At 44.6% G+C, this 24,069-nt stretch overlaps 1 protein-coding gene across 4 annotated transcripts in view; it reads left to right on the top strand.

The window, feature by feature from the left end:
- MCTP2 (multiple C2 and transmembrane domain containing 2) overlaps positions 1 to 24,069 on the top strand; it is a 167,087-nt gene that overhangs the window by 39,407 nt on the left and 103,611 nt on the right. For 3 of the 4 annotated variants that reach the window (XM_044279440.1, XM_044279442.1, XM_044279441.1), the window contains exons 2-4: positions 1,748 to 2,291; positions 10,340 to 10,402; positions 21,415 to 21,520. In XM_044279440.1, the coding sequence (XP_044135375.1) occupies positions 1,794 to 2,291; positions 10,340 to 10,402; positions 21,415 to 21,520 (667 nt within the window). In that variant the 5' untranslated portion in view covers positions 1,748 to 1,793. The remainder of the gene's footprint in view (positions 1 to 1,747; positions 2,292 to 10,339; positions 10,403 to 21,414; positions 21,521 to 24,069) is intronic. The other variant, XM_044279443.1, reaches the window with a different exon arrangement.

Raw genomic sequence — 24,069 nt, 5'->3', positions numbered from 1 at the left:
AGAGACTGTGACTAGAGAGTGGTTTGAGGTTCCTATGAGGGTGTGCTAGTTTATGGACTACCAGGACAGTTAAAAAGAGAATGGTTGAGAATGCAAGAAAATTGTGGTCAGAGAGAGGAGAGTTTGAGAGATTAGACGGGGATAAGACGTGTGATGGAAGCAAGGTCTAGCAGATGTCCGTCTCTGTTGGTGGCTGTGAAAAACTATTTTGTGAGGCCAAAGGAGGAAGTAAGAAATATGAGTTTGGAGGCAGTTGAGTTGCATGTGTCAATTGAGAGGTTTTACATCAACCATGATTATGGTGGGGATTTTGGTTGAGAGGAAGTGTAGGAGCCAGGTATTGAAGACATCAAAAAGGCAGTAATGGAGCCTGATGGACAATAGATGATTGCTTCTTGGAGGTTGGAGGGAGAGTACATGGAATGTACAGTATTTTTGCACTATAAGACCACCTGCCCATAAGACGCACCTAGGTTTTAGAGGAAGAGAATAAGCAAAATATTTTTACTTAGCCCTTAGCTGAGAGCCCCAGTCAGAATCCCAATGTTAATAAGACCCCTATAACACCTCAGATCAGACCTCCAATCTTATTCCCATTCACCCCCCCAGACCTCAGTAAAGACCCCCAGCTCAGAGCAAATTGATTCGGTTTTGATACCATAAAAAAAATTAAATGGCAAAAAAAGTTTTATGGAACGTCTGAAGAGATTTAATATTTTGGACTTTTCGGATGTGGCGATATGTAATATATTTTATTTATATATTTTATATGTAAAATTTTTAAAGAGGGTGATTTCTACTATTTTGTTGTAGTAGTATTATTAATAATATTTTTTTTTTTACTTTTTGCTGTACTTCTGTCTGACCTCCACGTTTAATCCAGTACATCTTATTGCCTGCTAGATCACACATTGCTTATCAATGAAGACCTTTATTCAAGTTCTAAAATATGTAAATGGAACTCAGCAGCATGAAAAAGTCAGGAATGCTTCAATTTCAGACACTAGAAATAATTTTCATGGTGTGGACCCCATGGGTGTCACGTGCAAACATATCTGACTGGTGTGACCCTGATCATTGAGGGAATCTGCCTTACAGCGTTTCTAGTGCTTTCTATCTGTTCTCACTACTTATCACACTACTGTCACGCCTAAAGAATTCACCACATTTTCTCTCTTATGGCTCCTTTCACATGGGTTTTGATCTCAAATCCACAGCAAAACGTATCCGTTTGAATAATACAACCGGCTGCATCCGTTTGAATAATACGTTCAGAACGAATTTGGTTGTATTATATTGAAAATAAAGAAACCGGAACTGGTACTAAAATCATTGTAAGTCAATGGGCGCTGGATCCTTTTTTTTTCAGTGTCATGATTTTTAGTGCCAGGTCCGGCATCTTCAGTTTCCCGTGCCGCACACAAAAACGCCGCTTGCAGTGGTTTTGTGTCTGGCATGGAAACGCAACAAGCCAGAATGGAATGCATTCTGGTGACTCTGTTCTGGTTTGTTCAGTTTTGTCGCCATTGACAATGAACGGGGACAAAATGGATGCGTTTTCCTCCGGTATTGACACCCTGTGCCGTATCTCAAAACCGGACAGGAAAACGCTGATGTGAAAGTAGCTTTTTTGCATAAAATGGTGCAGCCAGATTGGCAATACATTAGGAGATGAAGACTGATGTAAGGAAATCTTATGCTTGTCACAATCTATTCACCTCTAAATGTCTGTTTCTGCTTTTTACAGGTAACAATCAGTTGCAAGTTGCGGAGCACCATCCGTTTCGGCAGCAATGGAATTGGACAAGCCATCTGTTTGGGGTTCTTTGAAGGACAAGACCCGTCCTTTATTTCAGAACTTTGCAATTAAGAAGTCAAAGAAAAGTTCACAGAAATTCTTAGATATCAGGAAAAGGCACCATCTCTCTCATCGGATGAGTGTTTCTGTGCCTGATATGATGGATATTGGATATACTATTCACGAAGAATGTGACTACACAGACTGTGCCATTGATTCTTCCTCTCTTTCCAATAGCCATTCATCTTCCATGGTGTCGCACAGGAAGCAGAGGGAGTATGTTAGACATCTGCAAGAGAGCAGTAGCTGGATGCACGACGATGGGGTCCACATGGAAATCACCGTTACAGAGACAGAAGTTGTGGAGACCTCTGCTTCAGAAACCAAGGAAGAAGAGCAGGATAAATATGATGAGGACAGAAGTTTACTAGATTTGCTGCAAAAAGAATGCATGACAGAAGGCTTGTCTGATAGCAGACAGGAAATCAACGAGGTGCGTCTGAGTCGGCCATGTTCACCGCATCCATGTAGCTCCTGTGGGGTAGTGGTCTGATGGTGATCATTGATGCAGTATATTGTGTGGGTTGCCTGACACATAAAGTAATATTCCTTGTATCAGCCCTTCATGATGCTTAAAGAGGTGGTCCGGTTTCATGAAATTGATGACCTATACTTAGGATAGGTCATCAGTTTCACATTGGTGATGGTCCTACTCTCGGCATACCCACCAATCGACTGTTTGAAGGAGCTGCGTTCTCTTCAGTGTATACCTGCGTACTGTCTACATTGTAGTGGTAGGACATTGTAATTTCAGCTGTTCATCTCATTGAAGTGAATGGAAGAGCAGCCTGTAATTGCCCTGTACCACTACTACAATGTAGACCATGTGCAGGTAAACACTGAAGAGAATGCAGCTCTTGCACTAGCGCTCTAGTCAAACAGCTGATCAGAGAGTCTGATCCCCTCCAAACTGATATTTATGATCTATCCCGAGGGTAGGTCTTAACTATCGCAAAACTAAAATACCCCTTTAAGTCCATATTCTACCACAGGATCAGTGTCGGGCTTAAGAAGCTTAAAAGGGTTTTCCAGGAGTTTTATACTGGTTACCCATCTTCAGTATCTGATCGGTGGGGGTCCAACATCAAGCAGCTTACCTTACATTGTATAATGGCTGTGCTTGGTATTGCAGCTAAGCCCCTTTCACTTGAATGGGTCTGAGCTGCTCCTAGGACACGTGATCGATGAACGTGTCATCACTGGCACAGGGAAAGCAAAGAGAAGGCCGCAGAGCTAACAGGAGCGCATTGTTATTGTGGTTTCTTGGTAAAGAGTTTCTAAAGTAGTAATTAGCTCCTCCAAAAGGAAGAGTGACCGAACTACTGACCCCCTTGCAGACGAGCGTGAGCGGAATAGGTCCGGATGCGTTCAGTGAAAAATACGCAATTTCACAAGCAAGTTCATTCAGTGTTGTATGCAATCGCGTGCAGTAAAAAATGTTCATGCTGGTGCAATGCGATTTAATCCGTTTTTCACGCGCGTGATAAAAAAAAAAAAACTGAAGGTTTACAAACAACATCTCTTAGCAATCATCGGTGAAAAACGCATCACATCCGCACTTGCTTGTGGATGCAATTTTCTCGCCGCACCATTCACATCCAAGGGGCCAGCATTGTGTGAAAATCGCGGAATATAGAACATGCTGCGATTTTTCACGCAACGCAGAAGTGATGCGTGAAAAAACGCTTATGTACGCAGACCCATTGAAATAAATGAGTCTGGATTTAGTGTGGGCGCAATGCATTCGCATCACGCATTGCACCCGCGCTAAATACTTGCTCCATGGGAAAGATGTATGTAAATCAGTTTAGACGTTGCAGACAAGCATTACCTAAAAAATATGTCCCCATGCACCCGCTAGCTCTCTTCATTGCTAACCGGTATCCTACCGCCAGAGCTAAAGTAGTAATGTTAGCAAATGGCATCAACATTCTTAGAAAAACTTGGTTTACCATGTGTGCGTTTTTTTTTTTTTAACAGCTGCAAGTAACAGTGTTCATGTATTTTAATGGGTTAATATTTTGCAATGAGCTCTGCCGACTAATGGTGTACAGAATCTACTCTGACTTTATAAGAGTGGATATATCTTTGCCAGGTCTAGCAGCCAACAGCGACACGTTGTAGGGTCTAGTCTGCATGGCAGCAAGGGAAGAGCACAAAATGACTCAAGGGAGATCAAATAACTATGTATAAATGTTGCGACCAGACACGTAAGTGGACTTGTGCACCACTACTGTTAATATCTAACTCACCCATCAGTGTGAATTGAGACACTGGATACTCACACACACCATAGAACATTCTACCATCCTATGGAAAATACACCAATTGAGAAAATCTAAAAGGAAACAACGTAGGGCTGCAGTCCGCACATTATAGAGCAAGCGGCGAGAGCTCCGCAGCTTAGTATAAAGGAGGGACCGTGACTATCAATTAATTATTTTTATGTATTTTCTTTATTGTTAACTTTAGATTTAATATCGTATTAGATATTCTGATTGCCTGATTGGAGTCGGGAAGGAATTTGTTTTCCCCCTAAAATGAAGAAAGTTTGCTTCTACCTTTTTTTTTTGCCTTCCTCTGGATCAACTTGCAAGATAACAGGCTGAACTGGATGGACAGATTTTTATTTTATTTTTTATTTATTTATTTTTAGCCATACAAACTATACTTCTTTCTTGCACATGAACTGATTTTATCACAAAACACTATGATGCAGTCAGTTCGGGCCGACCACAGGGGAGCTGTGATTGGCCCGGGAGATGCAGCCGACACATGGACAATGTTTCCCGGACAAATCATAGTTGTGTGAATCGCCCTTAATAATTCTCTCCCGGTGGCATGGATCCTAGTGTGTAAGACACTGGCTCAAAGAAGAGAAATTACTCTATGCCCCCACTACCACTGTCTGTGTAAGGGGCAGTGCCACAATCATTGGCCTGTGGCACAGGTTTGTCTGGTAATTGCTCATATGATTTCAGTGGTTAACTAATTTGTCCATGGCTAAATAGTTTTGTGTGTGTATTTGAGAACTGGCATACCCAGCAGTGTATGTGTATGCGCTCAATGGGCGAGGCTCAAGGAGCAGGCCAGAAAGTTGTTAGGTGAGCAGTTCATTGAGCAGGATGTGTATTGTTCTGAAATCACATGCCTCAAGCCTTTTGGGTTTGGCTGCAAACTGTTTAAAAGGTTCTGGGCAAACTGTTAGAAAGAATCTTGGGTCCGACAGAAAAGGATCCGGTCAAATGAAGTGTGTAAAAGTGCTGCAACTCCCCTCTCATACAGATGCTCAGTCTCACTGCCACTTATTTCAGACACTGGTTCTGATTGCACCGGTAAGTTATTGCTGCCAGAATCGACTCTTATTATTTTTTTTTATAGTAATTTATTATAACTATTATTTTTTATGAGCAATTACTTTAGCATTATTAGGCTATACAGGTCACATTTGCATATGTGTATTTTTGAAGTCTGCCAAGAACTCTCCCATGTGCATCAGCCTTGTGTGGCCATGACTCTGTTGCCTTTCACTGGTTGCCCGTTGTTTGACTTTTGGCAGGTACTAACCACTGCATACTGGGAACACCCCACATGCCCTGCAGGTTTAGAGATTTTCTCACCCTTTTGTCTACCCTTCAGATTTTAGGCCTTTTCAGAGTTGATCAGAGGCTGGACCGTTTTCTTGCTTCCAGCTCAGACTTTCACTTGATGCCTAATGCGATATATATCATCACTTAACAGGTGCCATTGTAACAAGACTGTTAGCCACATCATACATCAGTTGCCCTAAAGGGACACTGACAGGCCCGATAAACATATTTAGTTATTCCTATGCAGTCATAGGTCTATTAAAGTGTATTCCAATCACATAAGAGTACCCCCTGTCCGCATTTTAAACCATGTAAAAACAACTTTATAATCATCTGTCAATCACCTTCCTTTATGCCCTGCCCATAAGACACACCTAGGTTTTAGAGGGTGAAAATAGGGAAAAAAAATATTTTGAACAAAAAGGTCGGGTTAATGAATCACATTAACCCAAATCTTGCTGGCTGCCTGGTACATATGTTTTTGCCTGACTTTATTTTCAGGTAGACTAAGCAGTTGCTGGATGGGGCCTGGGCTGATACTGAGGAGGACAGGACAGTCAGGAGGGAAGGCTGCTGCTGCCGTTTGTCACACTCATAAGCTCAGACGGCGCAGCAGTTTATTCCCTCCCCCTGTCCCTCTTCCACCTATAATTATTATAGGGTGAAAAATACGGTTAGTATTACTTTAAATATTTTCTCACATACCTCTCATTAGTTATAATGGCTTGTTTTGTCTGGGGAGCAATCGTTAGGAGACATAAAATGTCCGCCGTCCTATTAGTACACACAAAACCTGTCCTGATCACACAGGAGGACAAGTTACTTCACAACACTGAGGTAAAGAGCTGCTTCATCCTTCTGTCTGCTCTGCTTGTCAGGGATTATAATCCTGAATACAGGTAAGATCTTCAGCCGAATCTCTGTACTTCATGTCTCCCCATGATCTCCATTCCTACAGAGAAGAGGTGGGGATTTGGCTGATGAGCAGCAGCACTTGTATGCAGTCTCCATTACCACAGCCTCACATTACCACAGTCTGTCCTGCCCGTCCTTTCTGTACCTCATTCCTGCAGAGATTCCGCTAAAGAGCTTATCAGCTATATTCCGGATCATAATCCCTGACAAGTAGCAGAGGAGGATGAGGCACCTATTTGCCTCAGTATTGTGATGTAATTTGTCTTCCTGTGTGATCAGCACAGGTTTTGTATGTACTAATAGGACGGCGGTCATTTTATTTCCCCTGATAATTGCTCCCCAGACAAAACAAGCCATTATAACTAATGGAAGTTATTTGGGAATTTATTTATAATAAAGTAATATTTTAAGTAATTTTATTTTCTTAATTCCCGGAGAACCCCTTTTTAAAGAAGATTAAAAATGGTTGCCAGCAACCTGTCCTAGAGTGTGAGCATGACTAGTTGTCTTCACTAGCAGAGCTTCTTAGGGGGTGAGTGGTTGAGCTTCACTACACTCTTGCATATTCTACATATTGTTGAGCGTTTCTGTCAGGCTGTTCAGCCACAATGGCATATCGTAGTCAGGATCACCTTCTTACTATCTATTGTAGAGCAGTGTAGTGAGGGCCTGCCCATTCACTCCCCAAGCAGCTCTGCAAGTGGTGGCAACCAGTAAGGGCTGAAACAATTACTCGATTGAATCGAGTAATTTGACACCAAAAATCCTCAATGCAAATTTTTTACATCGAGTATTCGTTTGTGTTATGTGACCATGGAGTGGGAGTGAAGCGCTTGCTATTACTTACCGCTCTGTGGTCACCCGCTGGCCCGTACCGCGCTGTACTTTCAGCCCTGACACATCGTCAGGACATAGCGCATGCATGCATACGTGCACTATGACCCGATACTGTGTGACGTCAGGACGGCAGTGCAGCGCGCGGAGAAGAAGACTGAGGAGCTGTGGAGCGGAGCCCCTACAGAAAAGGTAAATACTGGCCACTCCATGTCTGCAACCTCACTGCAAGAAACTGCAAAGTAGGAGTGAGGATGCTGCCATGAGCACACTACAGAGATCTGGGGTGACATGGTGTGGGCAAGGAGGATCCGGGCTGCCAGGGACTGCAGGCGATGCACACTTGCGAGCTTCATTACTGCTGAGCTCAGGGCTTCCAGAGCCTGGACAGACAATCTATGAAAAGCATCCTGACTGGGCGGTGGGATTGCGAATGAGCGGCACTAAGACTCCGCAGTCAATGGGACGATTAGCAAGAAGCTGAAGAGTCTGGAGAAGTGCACAGTCAGCATGGAGGGGGCGCATGTAATAAACACTGGGGTGTGAGCTGCAGACTCGGCAATAATAGGAATGGATACTACTATAGGGACCCCCCCCCCCCCCCCCCATAAATCAGTGCTCAGGGGTGAAGTCCTCATCACAGTCGGATTGTGACTGAACCTGAGATAGTGTGCCTTCATGAACAGAATGCCGGAACTGCAGTAAAGACTATGTCCTTGTTGTCCCTCTGCCAGCACACATACCCATTGACATTTTAATGTGTTTATTCACACAGTCAGTGGAAAAATCGCGAAGACATCCACTATTTTGGTCCGTGATAAAGACCAAACATGCCCTAGAAGTCTAGGGGTCAGTGGTTTTCATGGACTATTGGTAGGAGATGCTCTGGAAATGACTTCAGCTAGGCAGTGTCCATGGAATACGGATGACATATGGAGAGCAAAATACAGACACAGGGACCAAACACAGATCCTTCAGGGATGAACCACTGATGTTATTACAGACACGGACTATGAATAAGGCCTGAGACTATAGGGAAATTTGTTTATTAATGGCTCTCCAATCTATGCGGGGTAGTCCTAGGCAGAGGGGGCTATATTGTTTCCATCAGCCTTAATAGGGTATATGGAAAGGGGACCCTTATAAAGTCCACTTTCTGTGAAGGTTCTGTGAAATGATGATGGAGAATTTTATTTGCACAGAGGACTCTGCATGACAGGACAATACAGCCGGTGGGGATGGTGTTCCTGTCTTTTCGAAGAAAGCTGCACAAAATCGCATTTCACCTGGCATTCCATGATGGACACTAATCTGTGGCGGGGATGGAGCTTTTCAATTGTTGATGATGCAGTTCTCCTGGGTCTGGTGTTGGCAGACAGCTTCCCTCTAAAATCCAGAACTTGTTCTCGCTGCTGGCACTTTCTTCTGCCAGAATGGCTGACAGGATCAGGTTACAGTTTTGTTGGCCTCCTAATTGCAGTACCCAGCACTTGAGGCATTGAGAAAACTCTTCCAGCTGTTACGACTTGAAGGATGCCCCATGTAGATGTATGCAGAGCAGCAGTAATAACCGTCTAAACAACTGATCTAGCCGGTGATAGTCTGGAAATCATTTACACTACTCGAGCCTCCTACCTTGGCAGGGATTCAGGAAATACAAGCGTCCTATAATTTCTCTGTTTTGTGGCTTGTGTATAATGCTCAGCCAAACCAAACTTTAGAAAAGCTCCTATGTTATATTATGCTTTCACCTTGTGAGTTTGAGTTTTTTTTTTTTTTTTTTTAAACCTGCTTCCCTTCAGAACAAATGCTCCATATACAAGAACATTAAATCCACCTGCCTAATATTGTGTAGGTCGCCGCCTTATTTATTTTTATTCATTTTATGCATTTGTATAGCGCTGACATATTCCGTAGAGCTTTACAGACATTAGCATCAGGCTGTCCCTAATGGGGCTCGCACTCCTTTTTGTAGACAAATCGGTGAGGCATGGACTCTAAAGAATCCCTGAAGATGTTAGCAGCTGATCCTGTAAAGGGGTTTTCTAGGTCCCCAAAAATTATGGGAAGTTCCAGGAACATTATTAAAGGGGTTCTCCGGGCTTTTAATATGGATGACCTATCCTGAGGATAGGTCATCAATTTCAGATCAGCGGGGGTCTGACACCTGGCACCCCCACCTATAAGCTGTATGAAGGGAAGGCATGCACAATGTGCACATGCCGTATCCCGTCTCTCTTCCTGATCGCTGCTGCTTTGCCATAGACATAGCATTGGATGATGATAGGCCATCAATATTAAAGGCCCAGAGAACCCCTTTAAATAAAAAAGAAACTTTACTCCCCTACTTATTCCCCTGCCACCCCAGCATCGGTGGTCTGTTTCTCCCGCTTTAATGTGCATGACTGCTCTTAGCAGTGACATAAGGTAGTTGGGGATGTCATTGCTGCAGAGAGACTGGCTGTGCAGTGTGGCAGGCCGCTGCCATTAACAAAGGAATGCGCTTGGCCTGCAGCAATGTTTAGCTAGGTAGTACATGTCCAGGTAAAATCCACATGAAAACCAGGACCAAAAGCTATCAGGCAGTACATTACCTAGAGAATTAAACTGCTTCTACCGGCTTGCCTTTTTCACACAGTGCATCCTGGTTCCTTCTCCTCCCCAGGTAAGCATTATATGTACATCTGGCTGTCCACATGATGGAAAAGAAAACGTGATTCATCAGACAAGATCATATCCTTCCATGGCTCCTTGGGAGCCCTTAATCCTGTCGCCAGTAGTCCTTCCAGGACCACTGTTGGTAGGTACTGACCACTGCATACCAGGAACACCCTACAAGACTTGCTGTGCTGTAGATGCTCTGACCCAGTATCTACCCATCACTCTGATCCTTACTCTTGCCCATGTTTCAGGCTTCCAACACGTCAACTGACTGACTCTGCTCTCTGCCTAATACAGTATATCCCACCTCTTTACAGGTGCCAATGTCACAGGATAATCAACCTTCTGGGTGAACGATATAGTTCTCTGAGTGGATTATTTGAACGTTTAGTTTCAGTTCATTTACGTTTGAAATGCATGTTCCTCTGCTTTATCTATACCAACGTATCTTTTTTTTTTTCTTTTTTTTTTTTCACTTTAGGATGGAACAGGAAGTATTAGTTTGAACTCTTCAATGTCCTCACAGATGTCAGAAGAATTTGGAGTAAGTAGTAGAATATTTTGCTTACATTTCATTGGAGTTATTTACAAACTGTGCTGTTTTATTAATTTTTTGCGTTTTTGGTCTTGGGCTACTTTCACACTAGTATTTATGCTGGATTCGGCAGGGCTGAGCAAAAACTCTTCCGTTACTGATAATACAACTGTCTGCATCCGTTCTGTTCTATTCTGTTGAGTTACGTTTTGTCCCTATTGACAATAAATGGGGATAAAATAGAAACTTTTTTTTTTTTTTTCTCCAGCATTGAGATCCTATGACTGATCTCAATGCTGGAAAAAGAGAAGCGCTAGTGTGAAAGTATCCTTACCTAGTCCAGTTATCTTGTTAGGGATGTTGGGCTAGATTTACTAATCATGTCGAAGTTTGTGCTGTTTTTGCACAATTTAGGCCACTGACCTATATAAATTTGGTGTACCGTAAATGCCGTTCCACCAAAATTTTGTCCCTGTTTCAGAACTGTGGTATTTTTGACACTGAATGATTAACTAGCACTGTCTAAAAATAAGACCGTATAAATTAAGGGGGAGATTTATTATTCCCTTTTACGCCTGAAGAGTCAGTCACAGGTGCAACTTCTTAAATTGTTGCATCTCCCCTTTTTCACCGTCCTTGCCAATTTTCTGAAAGGGTGTGTGGCCAGAGCGTGGCTGGCTTCAGTGGCAAGTTTATCTTGATTTACCGTATTTTTCGCTTTATAAGATGCACCTGATAAGACGCACCTAGATTTTTGAGGAGGGAAAATAAGAAAAAAATATTTTGAACCAAAAGGTGTGCTTTTGGTGGGTTTTGAACTAATGGTGGTCTGTGGATGACGCACTGTTATGGGGCGGACCTGTGGATGACGCACTGTTATGGGGCGGACCTGTGGATGACGCACTGTTATGGGGCGGACCTGTGGATGACGCACTGTTATGGGGCGGACCTGTGGATGACGCACTGTTATGGGGCGGACCTGTGGATGACGCACTGTTATGGAGCGGACCTGTGGATGACGCACTGTTATGGGGCGGACCTGTGGATGACGCACTGTTATGGGGCGGACCTGTGGATGATACACATATAGCATTTTATGTAATGGGGGTCACTATTCACACAGGGACAATATACTTTGACACATGTGATACTGTGACCAGCATAAGATGATTTGTGGACAAGAATAGGATGTCACTCACTCAGTCAGTCACACTCCTGCCAGCTTCATTAATGAAGTGGGAGGAGCATGACCAAGTGAGTGACGTCACGCGCCGGCTGGACCGCTGCTTTCATAGTGAGTACTGTTATAGAAGAAAGCAGAGTGTAATTAAGCAGTTTTCATATGTAAAGTCTATAATCTTCAAGCAGTATCTCTGCTTTAAACTAGGGCAATTCTCTGTAGTAGTACAGCTCACTATGAAAGCGGCAGGCAGGGCAGCAGCATAACCTTGCGATGCTCACTCATTCACGCTCCTGCTCCTCCTTCATATATGAAGTGGGAGGAGCGTGAATGAGTGAGAATCGCGAGGTTACGCTGCCGTCCTGCCTGCCGCTTTCATAGCGAGTTGTACTACTACAGAGAATTGCCCTATGTTAAAGCAGAGATACTGCTTGAAGATTATAGACTGTACATATGAAAATTGTTGTGAGCGGGGCCTGATGTATTACAGTACAGTGACTGCATTGGGGCCCCGCCGCGGGTGTTGCCAGCCTCCGTCCCCTCCTCCCACCCCTCTGATACATCGCAGGCCGCAATGTATCGGCGTCGGCAAAGTAAAGATGGAAGTGTTCGCTTTATAAGACGCACTGCCATTTCCCCCTCACTTTTTTGGGGAAAAAGTGCATCTTATAAAGTGAAAAATACGGTATGTAAGTTTTCTGGCGTAAATGAAGACCGAAGTCTACGGCGGCTCTGAGCGTCATAGGTTTCTGGTTAGGCACCCAATTTAAGACTAGGCATATGCCTTGTCGTAAACTAGATGCATCCCCTGGCAGTGTAGGGGATATCAAGACAGACACAGAGAGCTCGAGTCTTGATAAATCTCTACCTAAGACCGTCTTGGACAATGCCAGATTTATCATAGTGGCTGATGCTGGATGATAAATGCATCTTTAGTCTAGTCTAAGTTTACGCCACCTATAAGTTGGCCTAGTTTTACTCCAAAAATGTGCCAAAATTGTGGTGCAGATGCCCAGGGTTAATGTCTGTGATCAGCGTTAATGCCAGTCGTGGACATTTAACCCCACAGATGTCATGGTCAAAATCTGGGGGAGCTAAAACCGGGAGCCATGCACTTCCCCTGACTGAGATCGGGCAAGGCGTCTGTGCTAGTAAGGCCTTATTCACACAGGGAAGCCTCGTTTACACTGACCAAAGCACTGACATATGAATAAAGCTTAATATACCTAAAGCCTCATTCACACATCAGTGTTCCACGGACTTGTGCTGTACATTTTCTCCACAGACAGCAAACATCCCCATTCATTTTAATGTGTTTATTCACACATCAGTGTTTTTAGCACGGTCCTTCGTAAAAAGACGGACCGTCTTTTTACGAAGAGATGCTTTGAAAATTATTCTTCAGCTGTTCATAGTCAGTGAAACACGGATGGCGCACAGACAGCAAAAAACCTGCCACACGGATACTTCACGGATTTGAGCACAGACGTGTGAATGAAGCTTAATTCTGTCTGTCTATTGTCTGTTCTTTATGCTCAGCCAAACTGCTGGAATAATCTGTACCTCATTTGGCATATAGGTTCATCAGTGGCTTAGAAAGATTTTAGGCCAGCTCTCCAGGATGTATCATTCTCGAAAAATGCAAATATGGCATCACATGACCCCTATGATCCAATAGGAGTTCCCAGGTCCTTCAGTCATATCCTAACTGACATACACGCGGTCATATGACCCATATTCGCCAGTAGAAGCTTGCAGGTCCTTCATTCTTACCTTACTGACATACACACAGTTTTACACCAGGTTTCCATAACAACCCAGCCATTTTTCTTCTCTGTTATCAGTCACTGTTAAAGGGGCGATCTCATCTTTAGACAATGGGGGCATATCGCTCGGATATGCCCCCATTGTCTGATAGGTGCGGGTCCCACCTCTGTGACCCGCACCTACAAGGAGAACGGAGCGCTGGCTCAGCTATTTCCGTCGGCCCCATAGAAATGAATGGGAGTGGTGGCCTCGCATGCGCGGTGCGCTCCTATTCACTTCAATGGGCCAGGCGGGGTGCTGGCCCTGGTGGTGAATGGACCGTGGGAAATCCAGGGTCCCCCAGCCACAACTCTCTCCGGCTCCGTTCTCATTGTAGGTGCAGGTCCCACCTCTGGGACCCGCACCTATCAGACAATGGGGTTATATCCTAGCGATATGCCCCCATTGTCTAAGATGGAATAACCCCTTTAAGGGTTCGCGATGCTGTGGATGTTACTGTAAAGGGGACGGGCTGCTGTGGGGGACACTGTCGATATCTTTTAACCACACACAAACATTACCCCTGCAAAGCCAGTTCATTCTGCTAGGAATCTATAAATATAAAATACAAGATGCAATCTAATGATTGCATGTTATAGTCACCTCGGGTGCTTTTAAAAAAAATGTAAAAATATATTATATTAAACCAACACCTCCATAAGGGTCCATTCACGCTTCCGCAAATGAGTCTGCATTCATTCTCAATGGGGCAGGAAAGGATGCGGAGAGCACACTGTGCTCTCCGCATCCGCATTTCCGGAACGTGGCCCCGAAGTTCCGGGCCGCGGCTCCGCAAAAAAAATAGAATATGTCCTTTTCTTGTCCGCAATAGCGGACAGTAATAGGCAGTTCTATGGGGGTGTCGGCCGGGTGTATACAATGTATGCAATAAACTACGGACATGTGAATGGACCCTAATGTATATAAATATAAGGCAGGTACACTCCACCTTGGCTGCAGCATAATGTGTAGAACTAGTAGCAGCACACTTCTTCATGCACAAGGACACAGGTAAACGGTGAATACATGAAAGTGTAAACTGCATAGCTGCTATACTTGCTGTATAAAGAAATAGAAGCTGTTTGCACCTAGGCCACGTGATGGATTGAATGTGATGTCGCAGGCCTAGGAAAAGGAGCTAGAATGCCACGGTGCTACTGTGTGTGTCAGTGTCTTCTCGAACAGCTGATTGGAGGGGTCCTGGGTGTTGGACCCCCACCGATCAGATACTGATGACCTATCTTGAGGATAGCTCTTCAGTAGTAAAATCTCAGGAAACTACTTTAAGGTTTTAAAGTCCTTTTTACCACACAGGGGAAAGCAAAATTTATTAAATTGTGGTGTTTCCCCCCCCCCCCCCCCCCAATTCCACCCCATATGGAATTTTATTTTTATTTTTATTTTCAGCTTCCCAAAACATTGTATGCGACAGAAAATGGTGCCTTTAAATAGTTCAGCTTGTCCCGCAATAAAAGTTATGGCTCTGGAAAGACAGAGTGATGAATGAAAGTGGAAAATTGCACTGAAGGGGTTAATTATTGAATTCACCCCTGTGGTGTTAGGAAAAGGTGTTTTGGCAGTCAGACAGAAAACAATCTCGCAGTGATCAATTTAATTTAGCCTATAATCATATTGCAGGCCGAGGCCTGTTCTTTACCTTGTTTACTGTGATACCCCCCTGCTTTGCCAAATCAAATATTAAGTTGTTGTATCTTGCTGAAATATAAAAGAAATCTGGGAATGACTTTGGTATGCTGCCCACGAGGATCACCAGACTCCGGTCTCTAATAAACGGGTACAAAACTGCTGTTTGTCTTGTTAGTTTGTCTCCGTTTCAATGACTGAGGGTTAAATGGAGTAGTCATGTCCCTGTGTAGCAGATGGGGGGCATTTTACATTATGAAGTGTGAGCATTGCATATGCTGTTTTGTTCATGATTCTCCACAATCAAATTTGTTGCCCTTAGGCTATGTGTACTCCTGTGGCGGTATTCTGTCTGGTGTCTCGCTCCAGAACCAGATGTCCCTTATTATAGGGAATGGGATCCAGCCAATGCCGGAACAGAATACCCGAATTTAGGTGTAAGTGTGCACCTAGCCTAAAGTACAAAGGGGGTTATTTACCGAATCGCATCTATTGGTTGCATCTTTACTTTCACACGCGTTTGGTGCGGATCCGTCATGGATCTGCACAGACTGTTCCGCTCAGATAATATAACCGTCTGCATCCATTCAGAACGGATCCATTTGATTTATCTTTAACATAGTCAAGACGTATCCGTCTTGAACACCATTGAAAGTCCATGGAGGACGGATCCTTTTTTTTCCTATTGTGCCAGGTAGAGTTGTTGCGATACCAAAATTTTGATTCGGTTTCGATGCCATAAAAAAGTACGGTTTTATCTTCAGCAAAAAAAACTGAAGACTTGCCTGAAAGATCCGGCATTTTTTCCCATAGAAATGTATTAGTGCCGGATCCATCCTTCCGGTCTGCGCATGCGCGTGTAAAAAGATACAAGACTGATCTGTCTGTCCGCATGACAAGCGAAGAGACTGATTCGTTCTTGCAATGCATTTGTGAGATGCATCCGGATACGTCTCGCAAATGCTTTCAGTCACATCCAGACCGGCGCGGATCCGGCAGGCAGGCGGAACTGCTTGCCGGATCACACTGCCGCAAGTGTGAAAGTAGCCTTAGGCCTCTTTCAGATGGGCGTCACGTTTTGGCTCCAGATGCCTCCTGGGTGCATTGCGGCAAACCCGCGTGGGTAGGTACGCAATTGCAGTCAGTTTTGACTGTGATTGCATTCAGTTTTTATCGCGCGGGTGCAATGTGTTTTGTTCGTGGTACACAGACCCGAACTTCTTCACTGAAGTTCAGGTTTGGGTTCAAAGGTTGTGTAGATGTAATTATTTTCCCTTTATAACATGGTTATAAGGGAAAATAATAGCATTCTTAAAACAGAATGCTTAGTACAATAGGGCTGGAGGGGTTAAAAAAATAAATAAAATAATTTAACTTGCCTTAACTGGTACAGGACCGCCATACGCAGGATTGCGTCCTGCCGGCGGCCCTGCTCTTCTGGGTGGACGCATATACGCGTCCTCCCGCGATACCCGAGATTTCCTGTGAACGCACGCAGGCACGCGCGCTCACAGGAACGGAAGGTAAGAGAGTGGATCTCCAGCCTGCCAGCGGCGATCGCTCGCTGGCAGGCTGGAGATCTGATTTTTTTAACCCCTAACAGGTATATTAGACGCTGTTTTGATAACAGCGTCTAATATACCTGATACCTGGTCCTCTGGTGGTCCCTTTTGTTTGGATCGACCACCAGAGGACACAGGTAGATGTGTAAAGTAGCACCAAACACTACACTACACCCCCCCCCCCCCTCGTCACTTATTAACCCCTTATGAACCCATGATCACCCCATATAGACTCCCTGATCACCCCCCTGTCAGGCTCCGTTCAGACGTCCGTATGATTTTTACGGATCCACGGATACATGGATCGGATCCGCAAAACACATACGGACGTCTGAATGGAGCCTTACAGGGGGGTGATCAATGACAGGCGGGTGATCACCCATATAGATTCCCTGATCACCCCCTGTCATTGATCACCCCCCTGTCATTGATCACCCCCCTGTAAGGCTCCATTCAGACGTCCGCATGTGTTTTGCGGATCCGATCCATGGATCCGTAAAAATCATTCGGACGTCTGAATGGAGCCTTACAGGGGGGTGATCAATGACAGGGGCGTGATCACCCATATACACTCCCTGATCACCCCCTGTCATTGATCACCCCCCTGTAAGGCTCCATTCAGACGTCCGCATGTGTTTTGCGGATCCGAAACAGAGAAATATCTTGGTCAAATGACCGGTGAAATCCGAAAGGTGCACTTTGGAATATGTGCCCCTTTGCCCACCTTGGCTGCAGAAAAGTGTCACACATCTGATATCGCCGTACTCAGGAGAAGTTGGGGAATGTGTTTTGGGGTGTCATTTTACCTATACCCATGCTGGGTGAGAGAAATATCTTGGCAAAAGACAACTTTTCCAATTTTTTTTTATACAAAGTTGGCATTTGACCAAGATATTTTTCTCACCCAGCATGGGTATATGTAAAATGACACCCCAAAGAAAAAATAAAATAAAAAAAATAAATCATAATTTTCCGCTAACTTGTGACAAAAAATAAAAAGTTCTATGAACTCACTATGCCCATCAGCGAATACCTTAGGGTGTCTACTTTCCGAAATGGGGTCATTTGTGGGGTGTTTGTACTGTCTGGGCATTGTAGAACCTCAGGAAATTCAAAAAGCGGAAATTCACATTTTTGTACCATAGTTTGTAAACGCTATAACTTTTACTCAAACCATTTTTTTTTTTTTGCCCAAACATTTTTTTTTATCAAAGACATTTAGAACAATAAATTTAGCGAAAAATTTATATATGGATGTCGTTTTTTTTTGCAAAATTTTACAGCTGAAAGTGAAAAATGTCATTTTTTTGCAAAAAAATCGTTACATTTTGATTAATAACAAAAAAAGTAAAAATGTCAGCAGCAATGAAATGCCACCAAATGAAAGCTCTATTAGTGAGAAGCAAAGGAGGTAAAATTCATTTGGGTGGTAAGTTGCATGACCGAGCGATAAACTGTGAAAGTAGTGTAGTGTAAGTGTAAAAAGTGGCCTGGTCATGAAGGGGGTTTCAGCTAGCGGGGTTGAAGTGGTTAATCCACTTGTTCGCGCAGCCCGGCTTCTCTTCTGTCTTCATCTGTGAGGAAAAGGACCTGTGGTGACGTCACTGTGCTCATCACATGATCCATCACCATGGTAATGGACCATGTGATGACCTCAGTGACATCACCACAGGTCCTTTTGACAGGTCATGAAGAAAGAACAGGAGACCGGCAGCTACGCGATCAATTGGAGGAGGTGAGTTATTTTTTTATTTTTACCCCTCATTGGCACTGTGCCACCAATGTTTATTTTACTGGGGGGTGCACTGAGCCACCAATGAAGATAACTGACCTGTTAATACAAATACAGGAGGCGGGTGCCGGAATCAAATAGCCGGCACCCGACCTCTATGACGGGGAGCTGCGATCCGCTGCAGTTAACACCTCAGGTGCCGCATCTGAGGGGTTAACTGCCGCTGGTCGCAGCTCCCTGTCAGAGGCAGGATGTCGGCTATGCGATTCTGCTGCCGGCACCTGCCTCCTGTAAGCAGCAGGCTACAGAGAGCGGCACCCAGAGATGTCCCAGCACTTACTATTATTCCTGGGCGCTGCTCCGTTCCCCCGCTGTGCGCCTGTACCCCATTGCTGTCTCCTGCTCCATATGCTAATTACTATCGGAGCAATGGGGAGGAAACAGCAGCTTCTCTAGTGGGCGTTCCTTCTCCCTCCGCTGCGATTGGACAGCGCTACAGCCAGGGGGAAGGAACGCCCACTAGAGAAGCTGCTGTCTCCTCCCTATTGCTCCGATAGTAATTAGCATATGGAGCAGGAGACGGTAATGGGGCACAGGTGCACAGCGGGTGGAACGGAGCGGTGTCCAGGAATAATAAGAGCTGGGACATCTCTGGGCGCCGTTCTGTGTAGCCTGCTGCTTAAAGTCCGCACCCAGGAAAAGTACCATCATTGGTGGCGCAGTGCGCCCTCCCCTCCTCCGCCCCTCTCTCCGTTCATTGGTGTCAACAGGGAACATGAGCAACTGATCCGTCCTTACATTGTGTGTCAGAAAGGATCAGTTTAGCTCAATTTCGTCAGACGGACAAGCAGTGTGGTACACCGCCGATCGTACGCACCACGTGCAGGGACCAGGCGGCAGCGCTCCAGCTTATTCCCAGCTTATTATCCTGCTGCAGCGCTTCAGACTTGAAAAAGGGGTCCTTTTGAACCCTTTTGAACGCGTTGTCCTACAATAAATCTGATTGTACCTAAACATCCGGTCTTGATATGCGCCTTGTGTCCACACGCTCACTAGACCACTTAGCCAGAACAGGCCAGGATTCAGTTTAGGGAATGAAGTCTGGCATAGAGTTTGGATTATAAATCCCATAGGTGTTGTCTGGTGCTGTTTACCGGCTCTTCACATTCTTCCACACCAAGCTCAACATGCCATTTCTTGGCTCTTGCTCTGTGCACCGCGACATTGTAAAACGGAATCAGGAAACACTCCCTTCCCGCTGTGTTTACAGAAGGCTGGAGTGCTGTGAAATGCAATTTTCTGCTGTGGCATTAAAGGGAACCTGTCATCACTTTATGTTGCCCATACTAACGGCAGAATAAAGTAGAGACAGGTGAGTTGATTTCAGCGGTCTGTCATTTATAAGTTAAAACTAAGAGGTTGCCAAGAACCAACATCACAATCTTTCCAGACTGGGCTTAGAAAAGAGTCACTGCCACTTGAGAAGAGTCCTGGGTATTCATAAAGTCCTGCGCTCCCTGCCCACCTGCTGATGACTGACAGTCTTCTACCTAGTTTTCTCCCAAAAAGAGAACTGCCAATCATCGGCAGATAGGCGAGAGTGCAAGAGATTATGCGCATGGGGCACTCTGACGTCATTCTGGAGCGCCCCGGGATCCGCACGGACTGTAAGTATACCGCTCCCCCGCTCCCCACTACTACTATGGCAACCAGGACTTTAATAGCGTCCTGGCTGCCATAGTAACACTGAACGCATTTTGAAGACGGATCAGTCTTCAAATGCTTTCAGTTCACTTGCGGTGTTACGGATCCGACGGGCACTTCCGGCAACGGAAGTGCACGCTGGATCCTAACAACCCAAGTATGAAACAGGCCTTAAGATGTCCTTTTGCTGGACTCGGCGCAGACCATCAAAAATGGTCCACCTCCAATAAACATTTAGTCTGTACTATGTTCTCCACACATCCAGCCGAATGGTAAAAATCTCTTTTTCTCTCTCTCTTTTTCTCTCTTTCTCTTTTTCTCTCTCTCTCTTTTTCTCTTTTGCAGCATGCTTTATATTACAATAGGCCTGGGGTAGGCTACTCAGCCATGGAAACCCAATCCATGAAGCTGAGGACAGACACGCGGGGGACTCTAGCCCTCCAATGCCTGGCAGGCTTGTTTTTGCTCCTAGATGTTTCTACCGCTATAAAACCTCTAATAAACTGGAAATATAGGGAGTGGATATTATATAACGGACTACTGGAGAGTCCAGAAAAAGTGTCTTCTATACCATGCAGTAGAAGGTTTACCGTTTAATAGAACTGTGTGTGTCTACTCCTTTTCTGTAGGTGTTTTGCGTGTTTTCCCCGGCAATATTCAGCAGAACTTAAGTCTTACTTTTCCTGTGGGTTTCCTAGGCACTACACAATGCAGTCATTATGTTGTGATTAGTCTGTGTTTCTTGGTTTGCAGGAAGTAGTCACTACACACAGATATTTTCCCAAACGTGACACGTCACACAGGGCATCCTGAATGGAAATGGACTTTAACGATGGATGGGGGTTAAAAATAGCTTGTTACTCAAGATGTCAAAAATATATTTGACCCCTGTGTGATGGTGGAAAACTGCTTCATCTTTCCTCTTGGTAGTCTGAAGGGAATACCACTCCAAACTTCAATTCTTCAGATCTTCAATCAAACCTATGATGGTACCAAAGGGGTTTGAGCTCCATATTGAGCCGTGTTCCTTCTCAACCAGCACCCTGGTAGGCACAGAAAGATCCTGGACTCCTTGCATTTGTTTACCCAGAAGTTGGCAAAAACACAGAGGAAAATACATTGCTGTAACTTGGCTCGGTGATCAGGATCTTATATCGGACACTTGACACTTCAGTCTGCACTGTCACACACTGATCTTTCCTAAAACCAGATGCTCGATCACTTTACACGAAGATCCCACCCAAAGGCAGATCTTTATGTTGTTGTTCGGATGAGTTTAGAGAGAGGAGATCTTCTAGTGCTGCTAGTGGACCCTAGCAATGTTCAGTATACCAGTATTCACATTTTGAAGTGGTATAACGCTCAACATGCATTTTTATTCTGTATTTTTCAGGGCCTTGAAAACTATGACAGTGTGAGCAATCTTCCAAATCTTATGTCTTACCTCCTGAACATCCACTTAAGAGAGGGCCGCAATCTGGTCATCAGGGATCGCTCAGGTAATTATGAGCTTGTGATCTTTGTACTGCATCATCACACTTACAGTAAGTTCAGCCCTATATACACCCAGCCCATACGGGCTCTGATAACATTACTTGGGGGCATTGCAGGGCTGTAGAGTTCCCAACGATCCCTGTAACTTCTACACGGTTTATTGCCTTTCAGATCACATTTGTCATGTCAGATGTATGGTGTGTGTGTGTGTGTAAAGCCTAGGGCCATAATGTGATGTGAGAAGGCAGTCCAGCTTGTCTAGACAGTAGCGAGGAACTGGGCCTCATTTGCTTGACATTTAGAGGACTGTACAAAACAAGTTTTCTGGGATTTTACAGGATGCAGACGTCTGTGTCCACAGGGATAGAAGTTTGGTTGGAGAATCTGTCAGATAATATTTATCCAGTAACTTGATTTTATTTATTGATCTAAAATCTTCTAAAAGAAGATTGCAATCTTGTAATACATGTCTTATCTTGCCTTATTGGCCAGTAGGATTAGTATGTTTTATGTATAGGCAATTTGCACGTCCCAGATTAGATTATCGGGTCCGAATGTTCCTGCGAACACTAGTTTCCAGCAATCTGCCCGGGTAACGCAAAACACTCGTTCGTCAGGTGAAGTGATCGTTCATGCAGGTGCATAAATTATTGTTTCAATGGGCAGCAGATTGTGCTGTCTATACTGCCCAGAAACAATGCAGCTGTATGAGGGCGAGGGATCACAATAGGTGATCGCTGATGTCAGACGCACGCAGAGTGGTTCCCAAAGTTCAAGGTTTCCTTTGAGACTGATCATACATGTATGGGCGTGCAAGGACAGACTCTATCTCCAGACCGTGGGCTGGCTTATTACGTGAAAATACTTATGCAGAACAGAACTTGTTTGCATGCATCACCTGTAAAATGACCATAGTTACCTAACAAAGGTGTGATTCTCCCTGCGGAGATCTCTCTGTTAGTAAGGGAATGCGAAACACTCCTGTGCTGCTCGTAGGTGAATTCCCGCTAATTCAAAGTCTGACTCTTTAGACCACCTGCACATGATGCGGATTACCTGTGGTTTTTCTACGTGAATTTCATGCAGAAAAACCACCGCGTAATAGAGTACCAGGAAAGTGAATGAGATTTCACGATTCTCGTTACACTTAGTTTTTTTATTTAGGTGCCGAAATTGACCCATTTATGTAGATTTTCAAATCCACAGCATGTTAATTGTTTGTGCGATGCCGCACCTTCTGTGGAGGGGTTTTCTCCACAGACTTCTGCAACAAAAACGGTCAGAAATAAATCGTGCTGATTTATGTTTTTTTTTTTTTTTTTTTTTTTTTTTTGTTTTTTTTTGGTGCGGGTTTCAAGCAGATTTTCTGCGCATACAATAAATCTACACCGTGTGCAGCCAGGACCGGAAGTACGGAGCCCCGGACTGGAAATGCGGATGCGGACAGCACACTGTGTGCTGTCCGCATCCTTTCCGTCCCCAATGAGAATGAATGGGTCCGCACCCATTCTCCAGAATTACGGAACGGATGCGGACCCATTCTACGGACGTGTGACTGGACCCTTAGAGCAGTGTTTCCCCAACCAGTGTGCCTCCAGCTGTTGCAAAACTATAACTCCCAGCATGCCCGCACAGCCAAAGGCTGTCAAGGCATGTTGGGAGTTGTAGTTTTGCAACAGCTGGAGGCACACTGGTTGGGAAACACTGCCTTAGAGTATATTCTCATAAGTTGACTCATCTGAATGATGCTGTTTCCACAGCATCTGCATGGATATATGGTAGTCTAAACATGGCCTTAAAGGGAATCTGTCTCCACAGTCTTGAACTAGTATACTGCTATCTGCAGTACTACATGATGAGCCCCCAGTTAGTGCTACAAGCTGTAGTGCCACCGGTTGGTGCCAGCCGTAGGGGCTTTGCTAATGACATTAGCTTCAATGCCCCCATTAGTACTTCCCTTGCCCTGCTCCTCTGACTGTATGTTCATGGTGTGAGCAGTATGTGAGTTTAAGGCATGTGGTCATTTCTGTTATGCCGCCATGTTTGTGACTTTTGAGATGGCACATGAAGGTTGTCCCATCAGTCACATACACCCCACATCTCCCTCGTCGTTGGTGGCCGGTCACGCTGTATCCTTGAATCACTTGTTTCGAAATGTCTCTTCTTTTGATAGAAGTGTCAGATGTGGAGTTTCCGTCACTGATAAGAAGTGTCAGGGTTACCGGAGAGTGATCATCCTCATTGTTAAAGGCAGGACCTCCTTTTAGTTTAAAGACTGAAGAATAATCACAAAAAAACTGAAATCAAATGTGGTATATACATATAAATAATTGAAGTCTATTGCAGGACATGCCAGAATCTGATGATTCAGTCAGTGTGTTCTACTGTTTAGGTATTAAACCTCATTCACACATCAGTGTTTGGTCAGTGATTTCCATCAGTGATTGGGAGCCAAAACCAGGAGCGGAGGCTACACAGATACGGTATCGGGGAAAGGTCTTCACCTGTCCTTTGTTTAGAGCCGCACGTGTGAATGAGACATTAGGCTGGACTT

The sequence above is a fragment of the Bufo gargarizans genome, chromosome 2 (assembly GCF_014858855.1).
Source record: "Bufo gargarizans isolate SCDJY-AF-19 chromosome 2, ASM1485885v1, whole genome shotgun sequence".
In the NCBI taxonomy this organism is placed as follows: domain Eukaryota; kingdom Metazoa; phylum Chordata; class Amphibia; order Anura; family Bufonidae; genus Bufo; species Bufo gargarizans.
The sequence above is the reverse complement of the archived record's forward strand: the minus strand, read 5'-3'. Positions and strand labels throughout refer to the sequence as shown.